This window comes from Notolepis coatsorum (assembly GCF_963971535.1).
Source record: "Notolepis coatsorum genome assembly, chromosome: 7".
In the NCBI taxonomy this organism is placed as follows: domain Eukaryota; kingdom Metazoa; phylum Chordata; class Actinopteri; order Aulopiformes; family Paralepididae; genus Notolepis; species Notolepis coatsorum.
Window position 1 is genome coordinate 123039003 of NC_140171.1, and position 12500 is coordinate 123051502.

The 12500-nt window shown below is 44.2% G+C and overlaps 1 protein-coding gene across 1 annotated transcript in view; it reads right to left on the reverse strand.

Moving 5' to 3' along the window:
* The window catches only part of cep170ab (centrosomal protein 170Ab), a gene marked incomplete at both ends in the record, with an annotated part of 52804 nt that overhangs the window by 2142 nt on the left and 38162 nt on the right, over positions 1-12500 (reverse strand). The window contains 3 exons of the mRNA XM_084318369.1: positions 6189-6282; positions 7193-7281; positions 12025-12177. Coding sequence (XP_084174495.1) covers positions 6189-6282; positions 7193-7281; positions 12025-12177 — 336 coding nt within the window. The remainder of the gene's footprint in view (positions 1-6188; positions 6283-7192; positions 7282-12024; positions 12178-12500) is intronic.

A 12500-nucleotide genomic window follows, 5' to 3' on the forward strand; every position in this document is an offset into this window, starting at 1 on the left:
CATTCACATGTAGGCATACATATATATACATATATTATTTTTTTTCTATCCAAAGTCTGTCCATACAATGGGGCATTGGGCCTTTAGAAGGATCTGAGAAATTGTAGCAGGAAAGTAGTCCAATAGTGGGGCCCACACATCCTGAAAGGAGGCGTCGTTGCCTCTATGCATTGCACAGAGTCTTTCATGGGGTAGCACACCGAAGATCTCTCTGTACCACATCTGTATTAATCCAGTTTATCAAAATGCATTTCCGGGCTGAAAGCAGAAGTTTATCAAATAGTTTGAATTGTAAGGGTGTCAAATTATTTTCCTTTGATGGGAGTCCCAGTAAAAAAGCTCCTGGAGCCTTCTTTATTTTCACCTTGAAAATGTCGCTCAGCTCACGTGCCACTTGGCCCCAGAACCTGGATATACACTTACATTCCCAAAAGTAGTGATAGTAGGTGCCCAGATCTGTTTGACATTTCGAACATAATGGGGATATTGAACGGTCCATTTTGTTTAGTAACACAGGTGTGATGTGTAATCTGTGAAGAATTTTATATTGTGTTTCTCTTAGTCTGTTACAAGTATAAACCTTTTTAACTGAGTCAATGGCCTCCTGCCAGTCGTCTTCAATATATTCACTGTTAAAATCTCTTTCCCATTTGCGGAGGGATGGTAACTCCTGTGAGTCCAGTGAGTACAGCAGTGAGTAAAACGCAGAGATCATCGTCATCACCGGAACTCGTTGCAGCAATTCTCAGACCGGTCATGGTGGATTTGTGTACATGGCCAAGACTTCCGAACACAAGTACACCATATCTACACCTATACCCAAGGTCAGCCATCACACTGAGCAGTGGTTGGTATTTGATATACTTGTCCCGGAAGGCCTGGTCCATGTACAGGTCAAAGGTACAGCCTACTTCTATGACCAGCACCTCTCCGTGGCTGGTGTCAACAAAAACAACGTCCGGTGTATTGGGTATGTTAGCAAAAACATGGTAAGGCCAAACCACTCTGGTTTCACTCTGGCATGTTTGTACATTGCTGCACTAGATGGTGATATGTTCCGTACCGCATCAGACACAATGTCCACAATACGGTCATGACGAGCGATGTACAGGTGTTTGTATGCATTACATCCGTTTGTTATGTGTGCAATGGATTCTAGGTGTTGTGTGTGTGTGTGTGTGTAGGGGCCTTGTGGCCTATTATTGTGAAATATGGATACATTTACCATTGTCTACCTGTGTAAAAGTATGCAGTTTGTAGTAGTACAGCTACTGTGTGTGTGTGTGTGTGTGTGTGTGTGTGTGTGTGTGTGTGTGTGTGTGTGTGTGTGTGTGTGTGTGTGTGTGTGTGTGTGTGTGTGTGTGTGTAGGGGCGTGTTTAGTCCCTTGTTTGAGCCGAAACTGGGTTTCACATGATTTATTACGTGCTTCCAATCTCGGGTTATAAGACCAAACAGCCAACGAGCGTCAGTTTAGAAAAAGTGACCACCTCCGGTTTCCCCTCTCAATGACCGGGCAAATCACCACTGATGCTGAAAATGATTGACTGTTTGTGTAGCCAATGAAATTCTGAAAATAATGACATCTTACTTGAGACCCAAGAAGTGGTAAAAGCGTACCGTACGCAAGAGAATGAACATGCACCCCTCTCTCCGGAGCGCAAGTTGCGCTGATCTGTTGTTGTCGCTCCTCTGGGGGTTGAGGGTTTGTTTGTGTAGGGAAGGGGTGGGGGTGATGTATGTGACAAGAGATTAGCGCCACCATCTGGCCACGTATTGTACCGTGTCGTGGCAAACAAAGTTTCGAAAACGCTTGGGACGGACAGGGACGCCACAAGAGACACCTGGGCAGGAGATGATCGAGGGAATACATACACATTCTTCACAACAAACCGATCAATAAATCGGACTCTCTTTCGCAAGCCTTACACTCTATGGGGAGAAGTTTGGAGCTGAGCAGCGATGGGAACTTGATTGATGCTTTATGAGCCGGGGGGGGGGGGGGTGATGTGCAGTGAATTGACACGTCTCTTCGGTTCCTGGAGGTCAAGCTCTCGAGTTAAAGGCTGGATTTACGACCTCGTCCCTGAGAGAGGAAGTATGTTTGGGACTTGATACTTGTGCCCCATAATAACAACACCCCATACGTCTGTGCCCCTCTCTGATGAGGCGAACATGTCCGCAGCTCTTCCTTCGCTTCCCAACGGTGAGCTGGGAAAAGCGTGTCCCGATGGCACGAACCGAACCGGTTTTCCGCTTCAAACCGTAGCGTAGAGACGTAATTATGGCACTCACTGAGATTGCCTCAGTAAATAATCTGATACGTTGTTTGTTCTGGACAGGGAGGGAGGGAGGGAGGGAGGGAGGGAGAGAGAGAGAGAGAGAGAGAGAGAGAGAGAGAGAGAGAGAGAGAGAGAGAGAGAGAGAGAGAGAGAGAGAGAGAGAGAGAGAGAGAGAGAGAGAGAGAGAGAGAGAGAGAGAGAGAGAGAGAGAGAGAGAGAGAGAGAGAGAGAGAGAGAGAGAGAGAGAGAGAGAGAGAGAGAGAGAGAGAGAGAGAGAGAGAGAGAGAGAGAGAGAGAGTATGCCAATCCATACTTCAGTATGATTTACTCTAAAAAGGACTCATGCATTCCTGAGCCCTATTAGGAAAATACTTCATTACTGTCAAAGCGGCTGAAGAAGTGTGGGCGTGTCTTCATCGTCATAACTCTCCCTGAGTGGAGGGAGCGCCAGCTTCCTTTCAACAAACTATTACGCTGATTAAAACCCCTGCGAGAAAAGTTCCCACTTCTGATGACGTGGTGCTTTCCATTCGTCAGACACCTCAGGCGTATTTATGACCGTGAGGAGTCTATATGGCTTCTCCATCTCTCTTTTTGAAGAGGAACTCTAGCTGAGAAAACCCATGGCAGCCTCTTCTTCCTACACCGCAGTAGCTATCAAGTATAGACCTGGGGAGTGGGGTTCCACCTGTTGATTCCCCCCCCTTGAAGATCGATTTAACCATAGGTTCATAATCTTTGATGGAGGTTATAGATTATTTAATTCTTATACTGTTACAACCAATACAGGTAAATGTTTGAACTTAATCTTTGAATATCACAAGATCACAACTATTTTGTCATGACATCCCTTGACATTCTCCTTGGTTATCGTGGCATTCGCCGCCATCTTTGTTTTAATTTTAGACAATAAATCAATAAAATGTTAGAAACATAAAAACTATGGCGTAAGAATTGTTTTATAAAAAGCCAGGTAATCATGGGTATATAATTCCAACAGTGTATTCTGTCTGTTGTTTTGACTATTTTGATTTCCTAATGTCGTCCTCTCAGCACGGCTCGAGTCGTCAAATGCAATTAACCCTTTCTTCCTGGAAACATGTACTGCAGTTTTGTATTAGGTCCACAGTCATGACTTTCTTCTTGTTTTTCCTCAAATGTAAAAACACAGATCTCATTTAATAATGCTCAACTCTGGGCGGCTACGTGGTGCAGTGGGCAAGGCGCTCACCATGAATACTGGAGACTGGGCTCGAACAGGTTCGCCTCCCTGTTCGAGCCCAGCGCTCCACATTGCTTTCAGTTTAGCTGGTCTTCCGCACTAATACACATTGGCAGTATTAGGGGGAGGGAAACTGATGGGTGGGGATCGGGCGTTGTGGACAGCGACTCCTACAGGTCGGTTGGTGTGCCTGCGCAGTAGAATCAGGAAGCGACGGGGGCGGGGCCCCTCCAAAGCCCAGACCCCTGACGCTGAAAGATCGAGCCGCGCAGGTGGAAAGATGCGACTGCTGTTACCTCGAGTATCGGAGGGGACTCGTGCTATGTATGACTTAGTCCACATTGCAGCCGGCTTGTGGGAGGCATGAAACAGCGTTCAAAGACAGGGGAGGGTTGAATTGGATGATACGAAAATTGGGATGGGAGAAAAATTGAAAATGGGAGAAAAAGTGGATCAAAAAAAATAATAATGCTCAACTCTGCTCCCGTCAAATGTCAGACCAATTGAATAAGTGGAACCATATAAACCCTCTACCTGTTACAAGGGGTATGGTGGTGATATATGACGAGGAGAGGGAGACACACACATACTGTATATACCTGACTAATTAAAATTGGCAACACCTGGCCAGGCTAGTCTAAAACACAATATTAACCAACTAAATACATAAGCAAAGACAACAACACCAGACAGGGGTGAACATCACACCAGGGAAGGGAACGACAACTATGACAACACACATAGAATTACCTTACTCACACTGTTAATTACATTAATCTATCAAAATAGGCCAAATGGTCGCCTGCATGATCTGGTGATGTCCACTAGGTGGCGGCATGATACCACCGAAAGGAGGTAGAGAATGTCCAGTGTTATTGTTCTTCTTAACCCAGGCCCCCCAGGACCTGGGGTCGTTACAGTGATAGAACCCAAAAGCAGGACAGTGGAAGGAGGAAACAGAGACGGTAGTTTGCTCTTCTCAAACACTGTGTTTTCTTTATTATAAGAACCACGAGAGCGATAATAGGTCATAAGACCAAAACAAAAGGTAAAGAACTGATAATTAAACAAACATAAAGACGGGCGAAAGCACGTTACAAAAGAACAACGAAAGGCGCAGCCAAGCTGGCACTGAGGAAAACGAACTGAGAACATGAAAATCAAAGGGCAACAAAACGGAACACTAACAACACTTACTTAGACTGAACAACAATAGGGCAAGGCCAACGTTGACAGAGACACGACAGGAAACAGGGGTAACGGAGGTAATGACGCCACAAGGAAGGGAGGACAGACCAAACTTAAATACACAGACTAATTATAACAAGCAACACCTGGTTAAAGCCAGCCAACAACATAGAATACAAAATCAGAACACACTAGGAATAACCCAACCTAGACACAAAAGGCATAATCACACACAACAACCAGACAGGAGGACGACATCAAACAAGGGCAGGGATGGCCCACGACAACATGAAACAGGACATAATATTAATCATACCTAACCATAATTCTATAATAGACTGCACCATCTGACGGTGCCCGCCAGAGGGCGGCAGGAGACCACTGTTCATATTGTCCCCACTGCCCCAGACAGTGCTCAGTCTGGGACCGTGACACTACCTTGAGAAACATATGGTATGGACTCTAACTCAAAAGATTTCGAGCTTTGGGACTCATACACAATCTTTATTTTCTATTTTCTATTTTTGGGGCACATTAATGTTAGGGAAATGTCTGATCATTTGAATGTCATTCTCTCCCTCTCCCTTTCATCCATCCCCCTTCACGCTGGTGCGCATTGTGGCCTGTGTATGTGCTGTCTTCAATGCAGCCAGCAAAACACACACAATCCACTACACATCTCCATTATGCATCTCTGTTATGCATCTCCGTTATGGTTCTCCGTTATACATCTTGCGGTTCAGCTTATTTAGCATCTATTTAGCATGTAAACGGTGATTTGAAATGTCCAATCTGGATGATTTCATTTGGGTTGAGGAAATACTGCCCATGTAACTGCACTAGTGAGATGACAAATGAGGCAGCCTAGTGTGTATCAATGTGGGGGTCCTTGACAAGAAAAGGACTACTGCTATACCAGACACACACACACACACGCACCACACACACACACACACACACACGCACACACACACACACACACACACACACACACACACACACACACTCCTCACTCTGTTGTCCTGCTGCCGCCTCCCTGTGCGTGTGCTCCTACAGCTTGTCAGACCTTAACAAGCGTGATTAATGGACCACAATCACCTCATGCAGGTGACCTTTTAGAATGCAGAGGATCCAGGGCCTCTCACACATTTTGATGGTCCGCTGTAACCCTCTCAAAAACAGCAACAACACTCCTTTGACTATTTGTTTCTGCCATGTCTATTTCACATGCAACATAAAGAGGGCAACGTATAGTACTAGGAAATGTGTGTGTGTGTGTGTGTGTGTGTGTGTGTGTGTGTGTGTGTGTGTGTGTGCATGTGTGTGTGTGCGTGTGTGTGTGTGTGTGTGTGTGTGCATGTGTGTGTGCATGTGTGTGTGTGTGTGTGTGTGTGTGTGTGTGCGTGCGTGTGTGTGTGTGTGTGTGTGTGTGTGTGTGTGTGTGGCGTGTGTGTGTGTGTGTGTGTGTGTGTGTGTGTGCGTGTGTGTGTGTGTGCACCTTGTTGGAGGTCTTCAGCAGCAGGGAGTCGTGCTCCGCCTGGAGCTTGTTTTCAATCTCGTCCCATTTTCTCTCTTTATCCTTGAATAGGATCCTGGAGGCAACACAGCAAATGAAGAAAAATAACGAGAAGAAAAAGAAGAGAAGAAGAAGAAAAGTTAGTATTTACTCCCTGAAATGGGTATTAGATGGAAAGTCCACAGTAAAACAGAATGTCCATTTAATGAAATATCTATAAACATAGAACTGCCTCGCTTTGCTCGCAATCAGAGCATAAAAACTCATCAAGCCATCAAGTAATATGGACCAACCAATGGACCGACTTTTTTGTGTGTGGACAATGGGCGTTGATCCATTATCAATGAATTGCTGACAGTAATTTACATCCCAAAAGGTTTTATTTTAGATGTAGGGCGTACAGCTCTGAATCAGGAAATGTACCCATATCCTAGTAACATCACTGCATGTCATAGCGTGGAGTTGTTCCACTATTCACTGTCTATAGAGCAGCTCCGGGATGCGTCTCTCGGATGACATCACCGCTAGAGCTTTGTCTCTCTGCTGGCACTCCGCTTAAAAGACTTGTCCGTACATCGAATACTAGCTGTACACTTTCACAAGAACAACATGTCAATTCTATTTTTGGGTGGATCGGTGAGAGGGAAAGTGATCTCATTTTGCGTCCACTGAGCTGTGAAGAGTAATGAAATAATAAAGGTTTGTGGTTTATCATCTGACGCGTGATAGAACTAGAGAGAAGGAACAGCTTGTCAGAGTAACCTCTTTGTTGTGCCACTCACACCATGCTAATTAGCCAAGTCTTCACATAAAAGACACTCCACGGTCTTTTTATTTCCCTTTTTTCTTTTAGCGATTTGAACCCCACTTTGCCCTTTTCCGGGCTCAGTATGTGCATGATTGACACAAAGTGAGGGGGGAAACAGCACCCGTCTCCCTGGAGTGCCTTGTGATTATTTTATTGTGATGAAGCACACGCCGCTCACCTGATTTTTCCTGCCGTTTTGTCGACAGACTGCCGTATCCTGGTGGAGAGTTGAGTCACGGAGGTCAGCACTAGACTGTCCAGCACCGCCTGGTGGGGGCCGCCGGGGGGAGAGAACACAACACGTTTGTTTGTGTGTGTGTGTGTGTGTGTGTGTGTGTGTGCATGTGTGTGTGTGTGTGTGTGTGTGTGTGTGTGTGCATGTGTGTGTGTGTGTCTCTGTATGCAGCAAATCTAGTAAAACTCCTGTACAAGGCCGACTTGGATGAAACGTCGCACATACTGTAGGCTGACAGCGGGCCAAGGACCTGCATTTTTTTATATATTTTTTTATCCGTCAACGAAAAGTATTTTATTTGAATTAATTTCCAACATTGTCCATTGAAATAGATATTATAAAGGATAAACCTTTTGAAGAGGCCGATACTACACAGGTTCGCTGCTGTTTATAACATGGAAATGCCATAGTGAAGCTATTGTCGTTGCTATACCTATATGCATTAAAAAGAAAATCCCCAGAGAATTTCTTAGTTACATCAATATTGTGCTGTCAGAACAGTCTTACGTGTCGTTAAGTATTTCACTATTTGGTGAAACAAGATGGCTGAAATCACGTCTCTCTAACTACACTGTTCTGACTACACAGCCACAATTGGGCCTTTTCTTTCCCGCACAGTGGGTGATGTCTGTGTATGTTGTGCAAGTATGTTTGGATACCGGTAATTATAATGAATTATACTAGGTGGTCTCTGTATTTATTAAATATTGTAGACATTTATGTTTGCTCTGTGAGAAAGAGAGACGCAATGTGTGGCTCCTATATCACCCACTGACTGCCGCCTGGTGGAGATTTGCACTCTTTTGTAGTTTTAGTCTGTAATAACTGGGACTTGAACATAGTTGTTACAAAGGGTCAGATTAAACCGAATATATATATTTATTGCTTGATATCCCTTGTATAATATTTGTATATCGTTTGATATCCCTTGTATATTCTTTGTATATATACACGGAATATCCCTTTACCTAGGTACAAACCAGACCATAATATTCATTCTCCTATTGGACAGCGACCCCTAGGCGCCAACGACCATACCCCCAATGGCGAGTTCAAAGCCACCGCCAAGACATGTCTCAACATGTCCAGGTTTGCGCAGTAATACGAGACAGAACTGAGGTTGGCACTAGATAATTCACCTTACGTATAAATACGTCGCAGGTGGATACAGCAGTAGTTGAGTACCAAAACGTTGAAGCCTTCACCACGAGTCAACGACCAAGTGAAGTGAGCAACTTTGTGTCTAAATAGAGCACTTATAACATGTGCGAATAGGATAGTAAAAGTGTCAGAGTTTAGTGAAATAACGTCAAGTTCGACCTAGTTAAATGTGAAGTATAGTGCACAGGAGAATCTACACCGGCGAATGCAGAGCCTTTTCCGGCTGGATTATATTGCTTTGGTACTGTGGCTGCTGGAGCAGAGAACCGTCTACCCCACTGCTGTGTGGGATCTACCCGTGAGGAGCATCACTCGAGCCCGTCTCTAGGAAGAGGCTGGCTAGCTTTCATCCATGCTGTCGTGCATACTGGATTATAGCTGTTGCTTTCGTCTGCCGATCAAGGGAGTAATGTACCGCCTCCCGTAGCTGGAGCTTCTTTATTCCTCGTTGACCCAGACTTTGCTCCCGAACATTCCTCTGCCCTGCTGGCTTACAACCGGAGGGAACCCCCTAGTGTCTCCAGCTGACTACGAGTGTGCCTTACGTAATTCTTATGCTACAGGTGGCGTCAGTTATACCCATCTTACTATGCTCATGGACTTACGCTCTTGACCTACTTAAGTGTTCTTCGCCATATAAGCGCAATTCATAATTCTCAATTCTGTAACCTACCGTTGCTGCTATAATAATAAATCCCTCCAAATAGAACTTTTAGTGTCATTGTTGTATTCTTGTGTGGGTGTTCACCAGATATACCGTGTACTGTATGGCCAGTAATTAAAGTACATAACTAAGTAGTGGTTTAATAATACCATACTCTCAATACAGTCAGGGAATTGTACCCCTCAGTTACAATAGTGTAGAATTAGACTGCAGGGCTAAAACTATAACAACAGTAATTACAGTATATAAGTAGTAATACATACCAAATTAACATGAAACCAAAATCATAAGCACAAGCATCATTACTATTCACATGCCCACATCAACAGCAGGTTGTATATACTTAGTGTGGTGAGTCTAATTTCATAAATGGAGCCCCCTCTAGTGGTGCGCATTTGCACATACACTGATTCATCAATAATGCAACATAACCTGATAGAATAGGGTCAAATCTCCTCCATCGTTCTCTATACAAATAGTATGCCCTGCAAGCTATGTCCAAACACAAGGCAACAGCCGTCCACCAGCATTCCTGTCTATGCCCCCTAGCAGTGAACCAGTAAATCAGATTTGAAATACAGATATTCTAAGCCTGGTCTGTATTAATGAACTTTCACAGCTGGCCCCCACAGCTGGAAACACATAGAGAAGAATCCATTTTAAAGGTATAATCTGTAATGCCAACAAACAGTGACCTCTAGGCAAAAGAGCCCCGCTTGGTATTGCACTTTATTTACTTATTTGTTTTAGTCTGATGTGTGGGTTGGAGTTTAGTAAGTATTATACTGTGTTTTTCCAGACCTCGCTTGTTTGGAACAGATGTCGACACAGTGCCTGAACATTTTGAGCGTTAAAGACAATTTAATTGTGAGCAGGGGGTTGTGGACCAGCTGGGAAAGCGATCAGGAAGCACTCTCCCCTCCCTCAGCAACTATCAAGGAGGTTCCCTTGAGCAAGGCACTTAAAGCTGCAGAAATTTGCAAGAATGACTTGTTGTTGTGAGATGTTTTGAGCCTGCCGAGTGGTGTTCCTGGGGTCACATAAGAAAACTAAGACCACCGTTTTAACCCCCTGACTACTTCAGTGGAGCTGCTCAGTGGCCATCAGTAGAATACTGGGGTTTTACCAGAGACTGTCTATATAATGAGGAGACAGAGCACTGTGGCGGTTTGATGTTATTTTATGTAACATTATAATTGACTGCATTTTGAGCTTTAACTCATTGACCGCCACGCTGTTTTCCCATCTCTACTCAATGGCGCCAGCGTTATTGACCATTTTAGCGATGTTTGCAGACCCATCGTGTGTTCTGTATTATAGCTATGGAGACAATAGTATGGCTCATTTGACAGGAATTGTTCATAGTCCAACACTGACTAACCAGTTAATCTCTACATACTTTAGTTTGTGCACTATGCCATGCTAAACATCGGCCCTTTCCAAAAGAATCCAGTGTTTTTTCATAGATTGCGAGATATGGCGCGTTTTATGCATTATGCCCAAATCGTTCGGGTTGCTCGCCTAAAACCCTAAATACTTCCAAATCAAGGGTATATACCATGTACATATGTGTCTTCACAAAATCATCAAGGGGGGGGGGGCATCGTCTTACCCCGAAACTGCGATCGTTACCAGAAGCATGTTTCAGGTCCGGTAAAATACAACACTGTGATCGGTACAGAAGCATGTTTTAGGTTAAAGAAAATACCAGCAGGTTACCTAAAATAGACCTTACCTCAGTCAGAAGGTACTCCAAAATTAATAAATCCCAGTCATCCCATGGCGATCGCAATTACTTGTGTATATTGGGCATGGCTATGATACGGGAAAGAATAGGTCTGAGGCACCAAATCTCAGACCGATTGCTATGTCCTGATCCACTCCGAGGCGGAAGCAGCTGGAGGTAACTCAGTACTGGAAGACAACTGATATCCCCAGTTCAAAATATAGACGATACAGCCACCTGGCGGGATTCGATCGTCATTGCAATTCCAACGTAGGCAGCTGTGCCAGGGAGACACAGGCAGCTCCGAGTGAGTGTTTAGAACGGGGATCAAAAGAAAAAGATCAAAGGATCCCGCCAGCGCTCAAGCATTGGCGACAAAACACGAGTATACTCGTTTTTGGCGCCCAATGAGTTAAAGATGTTGGGAATTGCGCAATGAATGGTTTCCATGGTAACTAAGTAACTGTGGCAGAAACCACTGGGTGGCGCATGCGTAGACGCTGGCCTGAGGGGAAAAAGGGCCTTTTCTATCACAAAACTGTCATTTAACTGACTTGAAATATGAAGTAAAAACAATTATACAGTATGTATGAAATGGATGACTGCCCATTCAAAGAGATTGTGGTCAGGTCTTGTTAGTTCAAGTTAGCAAGATGGCAGCAGGGTGAACTGACTTCTCTTTAGACAGACTTTGGTTTTACTGTCTAGGCAGCTCCCCGTTTTTGTTACTCGCCCAATGTTGGCGGGTCTGGTGGACCCACAGCATTATTGGGATTTAAAAACAATACATCCATAACAATTCATGTAAAAATACTTAACAGATGTTAACTTTATTTGAATTACAAGCAATTTAGATAGCATATAGGGTAATATATTTGCCGTTTACCTCTGCTAGATCACATTTATCAATACAAATTGATAAAAGACATTATCATGTTTATCTTCAATAAATATGAATGAAACAATGTGGAGGCAAACAGTGAAGGTAAATTGTTTGTAAAATGTTTACTATATTTACTTGTTTTCACCTACAATTTCTACACGTTTGGGTCCAGTGGACCAATACACCACGTATGTAATCTAAATGTGAAGGGGCGGTGCACAGTGAGCACTCAATGGCGATGTGTACTTTTATATGTCCTGCCAATGAGTCTCAGGTTAAAATAATAATAGTTTTAGTCCCACAGACCCGAACACCACACAAGGGTTAAAGGTTTGACTTACATCGTCTCTGTTCCAGGTCTGTCGCCGTATGGAGCGAGAGCCCTGTCCGCCAGAGCCTCGGGGGCGGAGCTCCACCGCCCGGCCATTGGTGCTGTTGTGTTCGGCAGAAGGCCCGCCCACGTCCAGGCTGTCATCAAACACACGGTCCTCCAACTGGGACCACAACACACCAAACAAATGAAAAGTTTACTGATATTTCTCATTTACCAGTAATAAAAGAAATTTGGTTGTTATTGAGATGATATACCTGAAATTAACTACTACCGGTATATCTAATTCTTCTCTTCAGATCGTTCATAGGATATTCCTAGTCATTCTGTGTCGGTTTGTATGGCCTGTATGTTCCTAGTCATTCTGTGTCAGTGTGTATGGCCTGTATGTTCCTAGTCATTCTGTGCCAGTGTGTATGGCCTGTATGTTCCTAGTCATTCTGTGTCAGTGTGTATGGCCTGTATGTTCCTAGTCATTCTGTGTCA